The sequence below is a fragment of the Anser cygnoides genome, chromosome 1, assembly GCF_040182565.1.
Source record: "Anser cygnoides isolate HZ-2024a breed goose chromosome 1, Taihu_goose_T2T_genome, whole genome shotgun sequence".
NCBI classification, from domain to species: domain Eukaryota; kingdom Metazoa; phylum Chordata; class Aves; order Anseriformes; family Anatidae; genus Anser; species Anser cygnoides.
In genome coordinates, this window is record NC_089873.1 from 127,892,500 (window position 1) to 127,911,210 (window position 18,711).

At 37.3% G+C, this 18,711-nt stretch overlaps 1 protein-coding gene across 11 annotated transcripts in view; it reads right to left on the reverse strand.

The window, feature by feature from the left end:
* The window catches only part of CNKSR2 (connector enhancer of kinase suppressor of Ras 2), a 219,597-nt gene that overhangs the window by 119,131 nt on the left and 81,755 nt on the right, over positions 1-18,711 (reverse strand). For 9 of the 11 annotated variants that reach the window (XM_066980934.1, XM_048066773.2, XM_048066776.2 and 6 more), the window contains 2 exons: positions 7,818-7,937; positions 1,194-1,253 (listed from right to left, as the gene is read on the reverse strand). In XM_066980934.1, the coding sequence (XP_066837035.1) occupies positions 1,194-1,253; positions 7,818-7,937 (180 nt within the window). Of the gene's footprint in view, positions 1-1,193; positions 1,254-7,817; positions 7,938-8,030; positions 8,049-8,252; positions 8,296-18,711 lie in introns of those variants that run through there. The other 2 variants (XM_066980972.1, XM_048066777.2) reach the window with 2 other exon arrangements.

Sequence of the window (18,711 nt, forward strand, 5' to 3'; positions counted from 1 at the left end):
TTTCTACAGTTGGCTCAACAATGGTTCTGTTGTCTTTGTTTAGTTTTGCTAATTTTACTCAAGGTATTTTGAGCTGTAGGCTCCCTAAGATTTTGATTTCAAGGGTGAAATTCCTTACGCTTTCCTTATTCTGAGAAAGGCAGCATTCTGAGACAGAAGAGAAGTTCTGCAACAGATATCATCTATTGTGTATAACACACGGATAACCTGCCCGCAGCAAAAGAAAAAAGAAAGAAGAAAGATTATCAGACTGCAATTCCTATGAAGGGACAAAAACAGTATTCCCATTTTACTGAGAGGTTAACAGAACCTCACTGCAGATTAGATGCAGCAGCTGTAAATAACCATGTAGGTAGTTTGTACTTTGCACAGTATGACATAGTAGCAGAATAAAACAAACATTTCTGACAGCTTCATCTTAGGAAAGCGACATCAAAATCTTCAAAAGGAATTGCCTAAGCCATTATGAAATGGTTCAGTATTGTTCAGTGGGTTGTTCTGTGTTCATTGAAAATTATGGATAGAAGAGAGACTTTCTCTCCCAAATTGATCATCTTGCTCATTTCCTAACATACAGACAGTTCTCTGCGTATGGTGTACAAGGAAAGGAGGTTGTATTTCAAAGGTTGTTGAAAAGTGGTCTATCATGGTTTGCTTGCTGTTCAATACTTTCAATGAGAATTAGTACAACAGTAATAAGTGTTCCTTTCTAAAGGCATTGCTCAGTTCATGCAGAAACATATGCTTACTTGTCAACGTGAAGGGATGTCCTCATTTTCATGCACTTATTTATTACAAAATAAAGCTCAATAGATGGCAAATATAAAAGCTGTTTTTCTAACACTGCTGCAAACTCCACTTTGTCAGTCTACACGTAACCAAGATTTATCTTTTATTCGTAGAGCAAGGTAACTCCAAGATAGCTACCTCCTATCTTGATCAATTGAATCATTTTAGGTGTCTAGCAAGAACAAATCAAAACTGATTCTCCTAGCTCTCAACTGGGAACAACTGTTTCAATTCTGAAATAAACAAGCACAAGCGTTTCTGCCGTCCAACATGCTATTGGTCCTCAACAGCCAACTAGCACACTTTTGCAAGCAAAACGTAGTCTGTAGCAAAGGGAAAGCATAAACCACAGGTAAGGTCAAAAAGGCTTCCAGGCCTGAACATACAGTATTAACAATACTTACATTTTCTGTTGTTCCAGTAATTACATGGAGACCATCATATGTTGATTTAATGTACATACCCTAAGAAAAAGACATCATGGGAAAGAATTTTTAAAGTGTTTCACAAACGATCACCATCCAAACATAACTTGCATATCTCTAAAAGAAAAGCATGTTTTCTTTGTTTTTTCCCCAGATTTTGCAGACTTTCAATATATGTCATGAGGAACTTGTATCTGGATAGAACAGTGCTCTTTGACATACCTAGAGAAGAACAGACCAAACAATTCTGGCCGTAATTAGCAATAGTAACCTAAAACTTTTACCATAGCCATCTCCACAAATGCTTCCCAGTTTTCTTATATACTACCTCAACTACAAATATAACAACAGTAGCATCTGATTAAAACAAACAGGAAAAAAAAATTATGAATTGCCTTAGGATGATCAATACTTCCATTTCGTTTTGGAAGAAACAGAAGGCTTTAAAAGACCTGGAATCTCTGGTAGAGACATGCCATCCAAACTGATTACCAATGCTCTGAAGCATGCCTGCAAAATGGCCCAAAGACTTTCTGACTGCCTCACTCATCTCAGTGAACAGCTCAGTTATAAAACTCAATTATGACAACTTAAACATCAACTTTGTTAGATCTGCAACTTCTTTCAAAAAATGTGGAAAAGGGGGGACAAAACTTCGGTACCTCAAATCTGTTTTTTCATCAAGTCAAAACACACATTTTATAGCAACCACTAAGGTACAGAAAGAAGGAAAAAAAGAGAGATAATTGATACATACTGCATATTCAAGCAACTTCTGAGGAATCTCCTTTCCTCCATTCAGTTCATAGAAAGCAGGTAAATAATGAAACTTGAGTAAACATTCTCTTAATCATCTTGACTAACATTACCTGCTTTTTCTCATTTTAATCAGAGTGTTACAAAAAAGTCTGTTTCTAGCTGAGGAACTAGTGAAGTACAGTAAAGAGGCAAAGAAGACTTACCTAGTTGCACTAATCTAATTTGGGACCACAACTCTGACATTTTGGTAGTGGGGAGAGTTCATGAGTTTCCTAGGAAAGGGGGCTCAAAACTAGGCTTCTATTTTGTCCTGCATAGCATGCAGCAGTAATGGCATCAAATCCAGTTGTCATGTTGGGCTGCCACAGCTTGAAGAGCACAAAGCAAGGATTTACTCATTCTTACACAGATAGGAACCCCCTAACATTATCCTTCCACTTCCAGCTCCTCTATCCACCTTAAATAATTTTTCCATTGATTGGCTCTATGAATACAGTTTCCTGCTTGGCTCAGTTGCCTCAAATATAGAATGGCAATTTCTTGTACATTTATCCTCACAACACCCCTGTGAGGTAGGGAAACACTAATATATACACATTTTACAGACAGAATAATGAGCCACACAAGAGGCTGAGACACATTAATATCTTTTTTTTTGGCACCTAATAACTACCTGAAACCAACAAAAACCATGGCATAAATTTCTCTTACTGTTTAGATCTAAGTGACCTGACACACACCCTGCAACATGGCAAGAGATGAAACCACAGTGATTTCGTGGTGGCAGGAATTATGAGTCAGGTCCACATAGAATACTTTCTGAAGAAAGTCACAACTTTGTTTTTATTGACAATGGGCTACTGTTTCCAACTTAAATGTAAGGGAGAAAGCGTAGAAAAAATAGTTACTTAATAGTTATTCAGTGTTTAGTTCTGTGCAAAGCATTATTCTGAAGGATGGTAATATCATCCAAATATACTATTGTGGAGTACAGTTTGCATCCAATCTAGTCTTTTCTAGAAATTTAAAACAATTTCCAGATGCAAAAGAAGAGAAAATTTCTGAAGAAAAAAAATCTTTGAAAGCCAAAATCAAGATTTTGCACACAAAATTAACAAATGCTACACTGATACTACACAGAAAGTTTAAGTTTTGTAAGAGCCAACATCATTTTGTTTATAAAGCAATTGTTAAATGGAGAGATGTAACATTTTGCCATTTCCAAATAAAAATGCAACAGAAAGATGAGCTATCCCTGCACACGCATTCCTCCACTGCTTGTTGTGAGTTATATATCATAAATGGTATATAAAGAAGAGAATGTTTTAGGGTATGCTGTTTCACCTGAAATGAAAATAAGAATACCACAAACATTTACAAATTTTCCCCTCACTGCCGCCTTGTGGCTGCACAATATCAACACTACATTTAGCAATCAAGAACACGGGAGATTAGTGTGTGCTGTTCCTTTGTACTAAACCAAATTGGCAGATACACGTCTTAAATATCAAAATATAATGCCAAAGTCCCTATGATTTATAAGAATCTCTTAGGTCAAAGAAAAGGAAAGATAATGCACTTAATATGACTAGAATAACCATACAGTAACCACCCCGGGAATCAAGAAAAAAAAAGTCTAGATTAAAGACCAAGTAACTCATGCTTCATTACATCACAGATTGTTCTGATTAGTTATGAGCAGAAGTTTAAATTTACACCAAAATAAAGTGCATTGATTGGTTTGAAACATTATTGACTTAAGGGTTAGAAAAGAGACCTTGGACATTTAAAAAAAGTGCAAGAACAGGATCTGATATACGTTTAAAATAATTTACGCAATGTTGGATGAAAAATACAAGAAGATACTAATTCCATTTTATCACATACGTATTGAATTTTTACTCTTTCATTGTGACAACATCTTGATGCAGTCTCCCAAAGTTGCACTTGCCTCTTTAGCCATGAATGTGCTCCAAAATTGCAAAACAGCTCAAAAGTAAACTTGAGTGTCTCTTCAACTTAGCCTTAGAGCTCAGATAGGACTAAGATGAGCAAGGTCCATGCAGTTCTCAAAACCCTGTTCACATTTCTTCCTCAGCTTCTCCAGTATTTCAAGCCAAGTAACAAAGGAAAATTATTAGGAATGGTAGTACACTAGATTCCTGGAAAATACTTTCTAGCTAGGCTAGGCATTCAGCAGTGCCCCTTTAAGTAGCTGCCATGTTGTGCTCTATCTACAACTTGTATTTTATGAGTACTTTTTCTTGTGACAGGCTCATTTTATGTTCACTTCAGCAGGAAAAGAGGAACCAAGAACAATCAGTCTAATGTTCAAGCATATTCACCTTTGCATTTCTGAATCTAGCAAGCTAGGTGAATAGCTTGAACTTGAAATCCTATCACAGAACTGACTAGGTTCACTATATGACAACTATATCCATCATATACATGAAATAGCATTAAATGAAAATATAAACAGGAGAAATTGAAATTCCTCTGTACCACAGTTCTCTGATATTCTGTTCTATAGTAAAAAAATATGAATAAGTAGAAAGGTACTGTTGAAGAAAAACTTTCCAAGGAAAAAGGGCAGCTATAACTTAGTAATCTGCTTTTTGTCTAAGAAGAGGCATACAGTATTCTGCTTCTTTGTTAAATATACTCACTGATTTCAAACGGTAATATTTTTAAGTCTGTCCCCTGGCAAAAGATGCTACTTAAGCTAGCCAGTTTTGTGTCTTTCTATAAGATCAATAGCGGAAAAACGCATAAAATTAAATTCTACCTAGTGATATAGATGAAACTCTAATCAAGTCCTCCAAAAAAAAGGGGGGGGGGGGAATTATTATGATTTGCATGCTGGTGATTGCAAAGCTGACCACGTTAATCAATTTTATGGCTTTTTAGAATAATTCTCTAGTCTGACAACTCCTTTTTCACCCTTACTTCACAACTGCTGCAGGATGTCTCTCTTTCTGTAGCAATACCCACTGGAGAACATGTATGTAGCCAGTCACATGGGCTACACTACAGATAAAGAAGAAGGAAAAGAAAAAGAAATACCAAGACTCACCCATGATGTTGCATTCCATCTTTACCCAGTACATAAGAGTTTCTCCACATTACACCCTATAAAATTCCTTACCAGATTATTTAGCTTTTTTTGATGAGCAATAGCTACTTTTAATAAGACATTGCAATCCCTGTAAAATATTTGTATACTCATTCTGCATTAAGGTATTAGTCTGACCATTTACATCTACCTCTGAGTGATACTTAAGTTTCCACAAAAAAAAAGTAGTCAAATATAGTGAAGGAATTATGCATGTTAATTAAAACATCTTGGTAGTGCTTCTATCTGTTTTATGCTGTAAAAGCTCCAATCATTTTCTCAATTCCATCCATCATATGTTTATCATATATTTACCACGTTTTACATTTCCTTTTCTTCTTTCTTTTTTTCTCTCCCTGATCTACTTCCACTTCTTAGATATTAAATCTGAGACATTTTAAATATGTTGTTTAAGCTAGGTGAAAAAACATCTTCCGAGTCAGCAGCCAACCATGCCCTTTTCCTTTCTGCTTGAAGTCTTTCCATCTTTACAGAGGATTTTATTTAGTGACTGGTAAAGCCAGCACAGAACTGTCATGTGGGTCCAAAATGTAGAAGAAAGTTGACAATAATCCATTTTCTGCCTCCAATGTTGCACGAATCCCGGAAGAAGGTCCAGAAGTTATCAAGCTTCACATTCATCCAAGCGTTCCTGATGATACTATTCAAAGCTCCAAGCTCTACCTTCACTCCTTAAACCAACACACTGAATCACATTCACTATATATTAACTGAAAAATATTAGTTAAAAAAAAATAAATAGAAAAAAAAACCAGTAGCCTAGAACCAAATCTTTTGTACAAAGTATCAAGGACAACCTGACAAAGATGATTTGTTAGTAAAACTGGCACTGTAAAAACTGGAAGGTACAATATGCATCATGAGGTGCAAATACGTAGTCCTGGGTTCCTGCTCCAGAGAGCTCACAATCTAAAGGAGCCAGCTTGATACAGAGGCAAGAGAAGTGGTGGTAAACAGGCAAGGACAAAGTGGAAAAAACATCACGGTATCAAAGAATCATAGTGTCCTCCTAAGGCTTATATACTGCAGAGTGGGTATTTTCCATTTTTCAAAAATAAATACAATTATTTTTTCATTACAATGATATGATACTTCTCAGTCAGAAACAAGACCCTGTTCACTTGGTTCACAAATACATATTAAAAGAGAAAGCACTATCTTAAGAACTTCCAGTTTAAACAGACAAGACAGACAGAGGGTAGAAAACAGAGGCACACAGGAGGAAGAGGTTTTCTATCTGATTATCTAGCAAGCAGGAACAGACCCACAAAACATGTTCTTGTTTACAAAAATACTGGTCTTAACATTTTTCAGTCAGTGGGTATTAACACAACCCTACAGAAAGACTTAAATGAGGAGAGTAAAAAAAAAAAAAGAAAGAAAAGAAAAAGAAAAAAATAGTCACAAGACAAAGGAAAAGCTAAGATTAAAATTGGACAAAACTCCAAAAGAGGTGTCTGAGAGAAAGGGGGAAAATTTCTTCATTACAGCAGAAGCCAGGATTTAGAAAGGTTTACTGCAGTGGGCTGGCAGAAGAGTGAGAAATTTACAGGAGAAAAGAGAGAGAGAGGAGAGAACCTGTGGAAAGATGAAATCCTGGAGGAAGAATCTGAAATGTATTCAGAGAGGAAAAAAAAAGCCAGTGGTGGAGGAGAAAACAAGTAGTAGACCAAAACATGAGGCACTATGTAGTTCTCCAAAAGTGTTTTTTTCCTCATACTGTAATTATGATTTACCAGAAGAATAGAAAATTAACTTAGTGTATAATTAAATACCTTGACATACCAAATTTGTCAAAAAAGAGGGAAAGAAAAAAAACAAAAACTAATAAAACCCCAAACCCAACAACTACCAACCTACAAGCCAAAATACTCTCCAAAACTACAGCATCCAAACAACAACTTTAGAAACCTGCTGCAGAGAAAAGCACAGCAATAGTCCTTTTCATTCAAACAGATGGAGCAAAAGTAAACTTGGGCATAGGTTGCAAATTTTTTCATTAGGCAAAAAATGGTTAACTGCATTCTGATCACCTTCTGCTCTCTCCAAGGCTTGTCAGAAGAGATTCTAGTATTGATGTAAATTAATAGAGCTGTAATTGTTATCTGTTTTGTGTTGCAGGGGAAATTGGATACTTGAGCAAACAAAAGATCAGTGGTCAGCTCTTGAGCAGCAAACACAGACTGGCTGCACTGGGACTTTACAACCACCTGATTAAGTATGCAGAGTTCTTGCAATAAAATTCAATAAGCTGCTTCTCAGCAGTGCTGCACAGCCTCTGAAAAACTTATAAAACAGCTTTATATCCCTGAGATACTATGAAACATATTCCAGCATTTGACAGTTTTTGTGCATAAGCCCACGCAAACTTCTTGGTTGAGTTGATTTTAGTAATTTAAATCCCTTCAGACTTCAAGATGCTAGAACAATCTGAACCATTTCTCAGGAGCTGGTATAAATTGCAAGAGCTTCTTGTTCATTTCTTCCTGTTCACTAAACTTTTTGCATACATTGGTCAGCCATACAAAATACTTCCCAGTTGGCCCAGCTGCATAAGAAATCAAACTAGCATGAGAAATTGAACTATTTTCAGACTTGAAAAAAATGGCTAAAAGATCCAATTCCCTTCCATATATACAAATTATTTAAAAAAAAAAAACAAACACTTTCTCATCCTGGATGATGGGTTTGATTAACTGCGTACTTCTTACCAGCCCTTCACTTGGCTTGATGTTTGTAAGCTGGATCACTTCAAGGTGAGCTGACTGGGAAACCAGTGGATCAGAAGAGAGCGAAATAATGTGATCACAGACGCCAGAGAGTGTTTTACACTAGGAAGGAAAAAACAAAACATCATAATAAACATACTATTGCTAACTGGGTATCAGCTTACAACTTAAAACATCACATTTTTAAGTACATACTTGCTCACATTGTTGAATCTACAAGGCAGAGGGGAATGAGGGAGGAGAAGGAAAGACCTCATTAGTCAGCAACGCAACACAAAATCTGCTTTTTGTGATGACACCAAACTGACACACCGTCAGATCAGGGGAGAAAAAGGAGCAAAAGCTTTTGCTTCTCAGTAAAGACAGGAAGAGACCACACATGTTGATCCCATGCACTCTCACAGGTAGGTGCCCTACCCATGAGCTGTGCTCAGGCATGCAGGGAGCACAAGGAACCCCAAAACCCCCACTTTCCAAATCCTTTGCAGACTTAAAGTGCCCCCATGCCCCATTAATTTCACTTGAAAGGGCAGATGTTCAGCACAGATGAAAATAAGGCTCTTAACAACAACGGGCAACTCCCATTAACTCTGAAGTTTATTCTGTGCTAATAAAACATGCTAATTGATCTTGGTCTGAATTTCACATGCTCTGCTGGTGCCAAGTATGATTTACCATTGCAGGCATGAAGATTACAATAAATAACCTCTTCATGATGGGATAATTCTTAAACCTATTATCCTTGGCAGCCTTTGTAGCAAGACAGGAATAAAAAAGTTTCTAAAAGGGCTGGGGCTGTCAAATGGGGACTTTGTATCTTCTCCTCATTAACTCCCTCTTGTCAGAGGCAGGGAAGCTGTGATAATTTATTTTCTAGCATTCTCTCATATTTCTGTACGCAAGCATTTTTTGAGAGTTTCAATGTTTTCTGTCGAATTCTCTTTCAGCAGCTAAAACTGATTTCTCAGTTCAGGTTTCCAAATGTGTGTTTTGTCAGCAAATCCCGGGATCAGAACATTCGTCTGGTCTCACAACTGTGGGTAACTGCAAAAGCAATTAAGAACCAGCTTAATTGCCCTCACATTTAAAAGATTAAAGCTAACCAGTCTCCTCAAATGACTGAAACACAACTACACCCAACTGCTGCATCCATAGCTTTTCCAAGACTGCAAAGCATATTTTTCAAGTAAAAGTGTCTACAACAACATATGGAAATAAAATATAAAAATGGATGTGACACCCTTGCCAAATCACCATTAGAATTCTTAGTGCCGAACTGCAGATATACCTTATGTAGAAATGAAAGTAAAAAAACCCCATTGACAAAAAAAAAAAAGTGACTTGAACCTGTTACAGATCATCACGTTGGAATTTTCTCCTCTTTAAATTACTTATGAACAATAAATTGTGATAGTATATAAATGGCATATATTTACTGAATGATGTTGAAAATGAATAAACAAATTAAAATCAAAAGGAAAATAACAAAACATATTACCAACATGACCTTCTTCTAGAGATATTACTTTCAAGCATGGACACACATACACACACACACACACACAAATCCATTCTGCTTTATCTTCATTTCATAATGCAGAATCATTACTGAAAAAAAGGACGTCAAGAGACATTTAAAATGAGGTTAAGAATGCTTTGTGCTTCGCTTGAATTAGGGAGAAGTGAAAAAGTGAAAAAATGAACTTGATCACAACATTATTTTTGTGGCGTTTTGGATGCTAAACAAGTACTTTGAGCTGAAATTTTTAAAAAGGTAAAAATGATATAAAATTCCATAATTAAAAATGTAAACGTAGGTATTTTTGCTTATGTTCTATTTTTAAATACAATACCAGTGTTAATACAATACCAGTTATTTGTATTTTCGTCTCTCTTGTAATTGTACTGAGAATTACTGAAAAATCACTTTTAGAGACTTACAGAACACTCCATTCCCCACATGCAGAGAAGAGCCCTACACTATAAATTACTTTCTGATGATTAAAACTGATTTTTTCATATACCTGCACGCTTGTATTCACCCACCTATTCTTCCTATTAATCTCTTCAAAAACTACTACTCCGTTTTTGAGTCCCTAGCAGCTTCACAGCAACTTCCATTTATAAAGAATTAATATATGATTTTGTCTCCTATTCCTTACTGTTGCATTGCCAAAATACCTAGGAGTGTTCCTACCACCTAAGAGAAGGCATGCCAATTTAGAGATTGGAGATGTGGCTCCTTGTTCAAACAAGAGTCCTTGGCTGCCTTGGCAGATGATGGAGAAAGGAGAAGAGTTAGGCAAGTCCATGATGTGATGCTGAACTGAAGCCTGTCTGGGAGGCATTACATAGCTTGCTGGGGCAGCTGCTCTCCCGCTGCTTCTCTGTCAGAGGGGGCATAGACGATCTGTATTATAAGCCTGAGGAGATCAGCATCCCAATATGGCTCTATAATGTACAATTCTGGAACAAGGTGGTATGGATATTCGCCAAAAGGAGCTCTGGAAAAACTGGATGCAAAAATTACCATGTCACTATGACAAAAAACAAAACAACAACAACAAAAAAAGCAACGTTCTTCTATGCACTTCTTAAAGATTATTCTCTTTCAGATCTTGTAACTTTCTTTCTATCTTAGATATTTCTATCTCTATCTATATAGATATTTCTATTTCTATCTTAGATATCATTCTGGTGTCCAACAGGATACACATTCCAGGCACAGTACATGAGCCACAGCAAAGTCCCTAGTGTAAACCCTAGAGTTAGAGAACGCACTTTCAGATTAAGGCTTCCTGTTCTATGACCCTCCCAAAATGAAAGCTCTCATTCAACATGTGAGGATGCATGCATATTTACCTTCCCAGAAGAATGATATTTAGGGGCAAAACTCTGCTGCACTATTATAAAATCTTTTCCACGTCACGAATATCCAGATCTGACCAGGCTGAAGACAGAGAGCTTCTAATATTTCATTAAATGTTACCAGGTTTATTACCATTTATTAGTATCAGAGGTGACAGGAAACAGCAAAAGAAAATGCAAGGTACAGAAAAGCAAACAAGAAAATTCTTGAATTGCTCTCTCAGCTTCTGACCAACAGAATTAACTCTTTTACTTCTAAAAGAGCACTAATGGACCTGAATGATTTGGTAAGACAACTAATTGAACCCACAAAGTGCTTCTCAAGAAATGGTCAATTCAGATAATGAGACCTAATCACTACATTGTTTGCTTAGTAATTATGGAAGAGCTTTGTCCAGCAACCTAACTTCATTAAAATATGTTCAATACTTGTGAGAACTGCCCTTTTCTTTAGAGGGAAAAGGAAGCTTATTGTAGGAAGATTTTGAATGTAAGACTCACTACTATTACATAATGAACTGGCATATTCGTGTTGCCTGGATTTACTGTATTTCACATATATTTGCATAGCACCAAAGGAATGAGTAGATGATTTGTTTTTAATTAAGCTGCTCATCTAATTTCAGAATAGCATGCATTTTCTTTGTTTTCTTGGTCCAACATAATTTCAAGACTTTGGGAAGAAAAAAAGCAATTTTTTGGATGATGGATCTACGTTCTGCCCAACCACCCAGAACTTTTGGCTGCCATAAGCAAATATCTAGCAACTCCTCCAGTTTTCTTCTGAATATATAAGCTTGTCTGTGTTAGAATACCTACAGAATCTCACAAGTCTCCCTTAACTGTTATACATTCAAATAATTTTCATTAAACACTCTATGGTTAAAGAACAAGAACAGCATGGGGCACACTGGCACGCAGTAGCTGTCCTCACCCCAGTGCAAGGAAAGTGTACACAGGCTGTCACGGAAAACATGACCAGAGGCTGACACTGCCAAAACTGTGCATTTCCTGACACAAATGCAAGTACCACAAATAATCTCAGAATGGATTATAGAAGGCTGTGAGGCTTACTTTAGTTATTAGCTAAGAGCCAATAGACATAAAAGAACAGTACACCGAGTAATGCAGAATGCATTTACCTCAAGTCCTTTTCTGCTGAATTTCATTTCTCAGTTTAAGGTGGTGGCACAGCTTGTGTATCTTTAAGCACACGTGTCCTTTGCAGATTTTTTTCATGCTGGATAACCACTTTGGAACAACTATTTCCTCTCCACTTTTGTGAGAGAGAAGGAAATTAGCAAGAGAGGTTCAGCCTTCTACCTATACTGGGGATGCTATTTCACTTCAGCTTTTAAAATAAAAGTTCTAATACTATCATACATCAGAATGAAGGATCTGAAGTCTAGCAAGCACAGGCTGAAGATATAGTACTCTTTCCTGTTGAAAACTTGCCCACATTTACCAAGCCCAAGCCTGGAATATTGAAATTTGTAGATGCACAGTATAGATTTACATAGACCTGCACCATGCAGTGTAGAGCACCGTAGTCAGTGCAGAAACATCTCAGTCCTGGTTCGTGGCTTTCCTAAACACTTCACAGCAGCTCATCAGGTTCGTTCCATATGCATTGCTTGGGAGCTCATTCAAGCAACTTCTAAATGTCTAGATCCACCATTATATTCAGTGCTTTACTAAATTTTCCCTAAGCTCTCCAGACTTCACTGGAGCTTTCACCTTGGCAGATGCAAATGGAACAAATTATGCAGGTGAGAGAAATGACTTGTTTTTTATTACTAATATTTCCTTTGATGGAAAGTAATGGACTGACATAGTATTTTGCACATATGCTACCCAATTAATTTAAGTGGAAGAAAAGCACACCAACAGTGCACATGTGTTACTCATTTTGTTCCAAACAATTTGCGAAGACTATTTTTTCATCATAACTATCCAGCGCAAGCTGTATCGGAGACATGTATTTTAGTTTCACTTAAATGTGATGACAGTACGGTTCACCTTCTCTCTCAAATGGCAGTTACCTTTTGTTACTTTGTAAAACTACATTTCTGATTATGAAAATGTTGTTAACAGGATCGGGATGCTTTATCATACTTTTGTAACTGCTGATTCCCTACTGTAATGCAATTTAAAAACACCTGACTGGTCCTTCAGTACCTAATAGATTTGTAAATATAGCAAATTAATTTGGGGGCTATAACTTTTCTTCAGCCCTGAGCTGGACATCTTTTCTTTCACCTTTGCAGGGTACAAATAGGAATGTTACCCAAATTAATCTAGCACTTGTCCCTTTGCCACTTTCTGACTTCAGCAGAGAAGATGCACACTCGTACACAGTGGTTGTACTTTTCAACAGATGGTGATGAGTAAAAGGCCAAGGGGAACTGTCTCATAACCTCATGGAGGATGTGGCACCCAGCTGGAAAGCTGCTCTGCAGAAAAGGATCTGGGGGTCCTGCTGGACACCAAGCTGAATGTGCCCTTGCTACTAAGAAGCCTAATGATACCCTGGGTTGCATTAGGCAAAGTATTGCCAGCTGGGCAAGAGAGGTGCTCCTTCCACTCTACTCAGCATTGGTGAGGCTGCACCTGGAGTACTGCCTCCAGTTCCGGGTCCCTCAGTAAAAAAGAGGGACATGGACATACTAGGGGCTGTACAACAGAGAGACACCAAGAAGAGATTGGAGCACCTCTCCTACGAGGAGAGACTGAGAGGGCTGGGACAGATCATCCTGGAGAAAAAGAGATTTGGGGGGAGGTGCCTTCCAACCTCAACCAGTCTGCAATTCAGATATCATATTTTAATACTGCAGAGGAAACAAATGTATAGTAAAGAGTATGTTAGCATGCCCACTGCTCATTATCCTTGTCAAAATAACATGCACAGCTGCTGTTACTTGTACTGCAGATAAGAGGGAATCTACTCAATGAGTAAGATACAGTTCTAGGAGATAACTTTGTGTGAACAATGCCATTTCAGTGGTAAAGTGGTAAACACTGTACATCTTTAAGCAATTCATAGAGAAATATTCCAGGAAAATAGTAGGGTTAGGTGTTCTCTGATATGCAATGAAAGTCCACTGAGGAATAACTTTTCTAAGTATCTCCATGTGTCCATGTGCTACATTTATACATTTGCAGAAGCAGATATGAAAATGATAAGCAAGTATCAGTTACTAGATACATTAAGATGCAGTGGAAAATGAGCATCCAATTGCTCCCATAAATATCAGCAGGCATTAAAAATGCCTGGCCTTTCTCAAGCCGCACTTAGCTTTCAGCATGCAGGCCATCTGGACAAAGGAAAAGGGTTTGGCAAAGCCAAAAAAAGGCAAGTTACAAAAGATTAACTGAGAGAAATCAGCAGATGATAACATTTTCTCCTTTTGTTACGCAGCCCCTGTTCTCAATATAAGCCTTACACTGTTACCTACAGTTCTCTTTAGCAATAACTAATCACTGCACTTTAAATAATAAATTTTCCTCTCTATTCAGTGACAAACTCATAATTGCAGATTGTACCTACACCACAGTTTTTATGTACAAAGCTAAATGATTCAAAGGAGGATGAAAAATATCACTAAAAAGCATCTAGTTGTGTGGTAGAAAATCAAGGGGAAATGTTTTATTTTACTCTGTAGGCAACCAGCTTATGTCCCAAAGAATGAAGAATGAAAGATCATACTGTTTTTACCCATGCTTTTGGACTGTAGTGCACTGATTTCTAACCGATTTTCCACAATCGCTCCTTCTGTCAGATAAGGGGATGAGGACATCAGGGTATCTACATGTTACTTGCATCTTTCCTGATTCTCTGTAGCTAATTTACTTTGTACTGGCAAAATGATATGCCTTCTGCAGCACAGTGGAGGTAGTCATGGACATGGCTGCCTTCAAAGAGACTTGTTCATTGCAGGCAGCTCTAGGGTCAAACAAACAGACTTCTATTCAATCCTGCCCTTAATTTTACCCAGGCTTGTGAACAAGCTTAAATCTATTTTGCCAAGTGTTTGCAATATGGAAGCACCCTGGCTTAAACACTTTCCCAGGGCTGAGGGAAAGAGAAGTCAGAAAAAATGTATTTGTGATGTTAAGTTTAATGTTTGGGATTAAAAAATAAATAAAATAAAATAATAAAAAAAAGCTTAGTTACAACTGACTGAGACAAAGCAACTTGCTGCATGAGCATTCAGTAAGTCTAACTAGTTATAAAGTCTAACCAGTTAGCTTAAGCCACATGGAATAATTATTAATCAATTAATTTTGGTCCAAAACATTTCTTGTACTGTAGGGAATACCTCAGTAACTGCAGCAATCTTAGAACTGGCTGGGCCTGGACTAGTGTTTTTATGTACATAAAGTTTAATCAGTGAACTCAATCTTATTTTGGATGCAGACAGAAAGGTTTCTGTTGGAGTGGAGTTTGCTAGACCCTCTTTGCAAGGTATAGACTCTTGAAAAGAAGCAGGTGATTACTTTTTTTCTTTAATAAGATTATCAAAATGATACTTTCGACAATGCATTCTTAGTCCATTATAGCTCTATAACAAATATTCAAATAAAGTGGGAAGGACTGAATTATTATCATTGTGGTTTCTCTGCAAGGCTCTTGGTGAAAAGAGAACATCCTGATCCATTACTTGTTTTTTTCTTTTTCAATCTGGTAACTTAAAAAAATAATAATTTAAATAGCTCACATTTTTCAAAAGCTTCCAAATATTAATTTCACTCTACAGTTCTACTTTCTACAGTTTTCCAACTCTAAAAACAAAATAAACAACAACAAAAAACCCCACACTTTTTTTCAGGAAAAGCAACATAAATTTAAAAAAGTTAAACTAAAAAAAAAAAAAGTAAAAACTTATTAATCTGACTGAAGCCTCACTTCTGCTTTCTGTAATTAGTCCTTCTTGCTTTGCTCTCACTTTAATACTATACTGCTTCACTTGGATTAATCTGAACTAGATAATTCCATCACATACAGCCTTGAACAGCTGGAAGGAATCAATGAATTATTTTTGAAAGATTTTAAATCTCCATTCAGACTTTTGCAACCATTAACTTAACTCCCCACATAAGCAGAACTGATACCCTTTCAAGTTGAGCAGTTTTCCATACACTTTATCATCTCGGGTTAAATTTATATAAAGATTCTAAATATAAACTAGCAAGAACATACTACTTTTCAGTTTTAAAGTAAACCAAGACATGGTTTATCACTTCATATTTAGGCCAACTATATTTAACCTGTTCTTTTATACTTTACATTGTCATCTACTTCTGCTGGTATTATTTTCTGATTATATTTATTTTCTGATGACATTAATAAATTATTACAATTTTACTATTTACATATTTATTTATTACATGAGCAAAAAGTAATCTGGAAAAAACACACTGAGAAATATGGTAGAAAACATACTGAGAACATGATAGAAATATGAAGTATTTCTCTGTTTTCATGACTATTTCAGAAGCATCAACATTTTAATGAGCAAAACACATTATTCCTGTGTGGTTTTATGCTTCTTATTGCACAGAAACCAAGTGTTTCTATGAATGAATTCACAGTGAAAATAACTTTAAGAAATATACTTTAAAGTAATTGTTTCAAAACACCTACAATTCTAGGGCAGAAAATTATAGCTGAGACATTTTTTCTTCCCCAAAGACACAATCTGCAAGTTCCATTTGGAAGAAATAAACAAAATTTAAGTTAGCAATTTCTTCTTAAAATTTTATCAGCTTTTTATAAGACCTTTTTCCTTTAGTTACATTTTATGTTTGGTTGAATAACACAAACTAGTTTACTACTTTACTACTAACATTGTGAGAGGCATCCAAAATGCTTTTATACAGCATTTGAAGCTCCACTTGCTTGAAGAGTAAACGAAAACATTTCTTTCTCGAACACAGCACTGAAGCTATACAGTTCTGTCTCCACAGAATATCGTGTCTTCATCAAAAAGCTGACTTCAGAATATGTTTGTTGACATTAAAACATACTATCTATGGATAAGGTGATTCAGCAGTCTCTCCACATGAACTCCTACACTGTGATCTCAGAAAGAAAGAGGGCATGCAAAAGAAATTACTGCCATTAGAATCTGAGCACATTAACTATTTTTTGACCCTACCTAATTAAAGAAAACCAAGCTGTCATTTAACTGAGGATCTTGCCTTTGGTGCGGGATGTTGCCACCTTCACCATGCTTTAGAGGGAAGTGTGAAGAATGAGTGACTCGCTAACGTTGGCGGTATCCATAGATGCATTGTGATAGCAGCAAAGTGGTCTCACATCCCCCGGCTGTGCCCACGCACCCTCTTGCCCCCTGATTTGGCCCAGATGGCAGGCTGGGTGAGCACAAAGAAGGCTCATTCTGTTGAGAATGGGGCAACATCCCCACAGAAGGTGTGTGCCTGCTTAGCTCCAGCCCCTGAACCAGTCCAAAATAACACTTTTGTGATGGGTTATCCCCATCATGATGGGGATGTTCAACCCAGAACCTTCAGAACACGTGCTCTGAAGTAAAATTTCTGGACCACAAAAAGTGATGTGGATAAAAATCAACTACTTGGATCCAGTGATCCTAAGGTGGAAAATGTCTTGGGGTCCAAAAGAATGAGTATGAATGAGTATGTACCTGCCATTTAAATTATTTTTATTTCCATAGTTGTAGTCTTTTTTTTTTAATTTCGGTAAAAAGGAGCTTTTAAAATTTTACTTCAGCCCTTAGTGAGAACAATACCTTGCAACAACAATTTCCACAGGCTAATTACATTAATTGCAAATCAGTTGTAAGTCTGCCTTTCACTTTTGTGAGGAACCTTGCTTTCTTCTGTCATGAAGAGAACGTGGTACATGAAATCATACAGGAAGAGCCCATGGCTTTGAATTCAAGTTCCTCTGTAAGTCACTCCAGCTAACACAGCTATACATTGGTATTTGATCACTCAGAGGTAGCTGGATCCAATGCTAGCCAGATACATTTCAGTTACCCAAACGAGAGTGCACAGATTGCTAATGGGAAATTTACTCAGGAACAGACTTAAAATAGTTTCGTCTTTTAATTTAAGTAGAGAAAATTTACTTTCTCTATAGATACTACTTGTGTGTGTGGCCTCTCCCCCCAGTATCTGCTAGTTTTTCCATATTTCTCATTTAAGACTCTTTCTATGCCTTTACTAAAGTTTACTACTATTTTTTTCATATCAGAGAACCTTCTTATTAACATTCACCTCTAGGATGCACAGTCCATTTTGATATCTAAAAGGGTAACTAATGTCACAGAAACACAGAATCATCTAGGTTGGAAGAGACCTCCAAGATCACCTAGTCCAATCTCTGACCTAACACTAACAAGTCCTCCACTAAACCATATCACTAAGCTCTACATCTAAACGTCTTTTAAAGACCTCCAGGGATTGTGACTCAACCACTTCCCTGGGCAGCCCATTCCAATGCCTAACAACCCTTTCAGTAAAGAAGTTCTACCTAACATCCAACCTAAACCTCCCCTGGCGCAACTTTAGCCCATTCCCCCTCGTCCTGTCACCAGGCACGTGGGAGAACAGACCAACCCCCACCTCGCTACAGCCTCCTTTAAGGTACCTATAGAGAGCGATAAGGTTGCCCCTGAGCCTCCTCTTCTCCAGGCTGAACAATCCCAGCTCCCTCAGCCGCTCCTCGTAAGACTTGTTCTCCAGACCCCTCACCAGCTTGGTCGCCCTTCTCTGGACTCGCTCGAGCACCTCCATGTCCTTCTTGTAGCGAGGGGCCCAAAACTGAACACAGTACTCGAGGTGCGGCCTCACCAGAGCCGAGTACAGGGGCACAATCACTTCCCTAGACCTGCTGGCCACACTGCTTCTTATACAGGCCAGGATGCTGTTGGCCTTCTTGGCCACACTGCTTGGGCACACTGCTGGCTTATATTCAGCTGACTATCAACCAATACTCCGAGGTCCTTCTCTGCCAGGCAGCTTT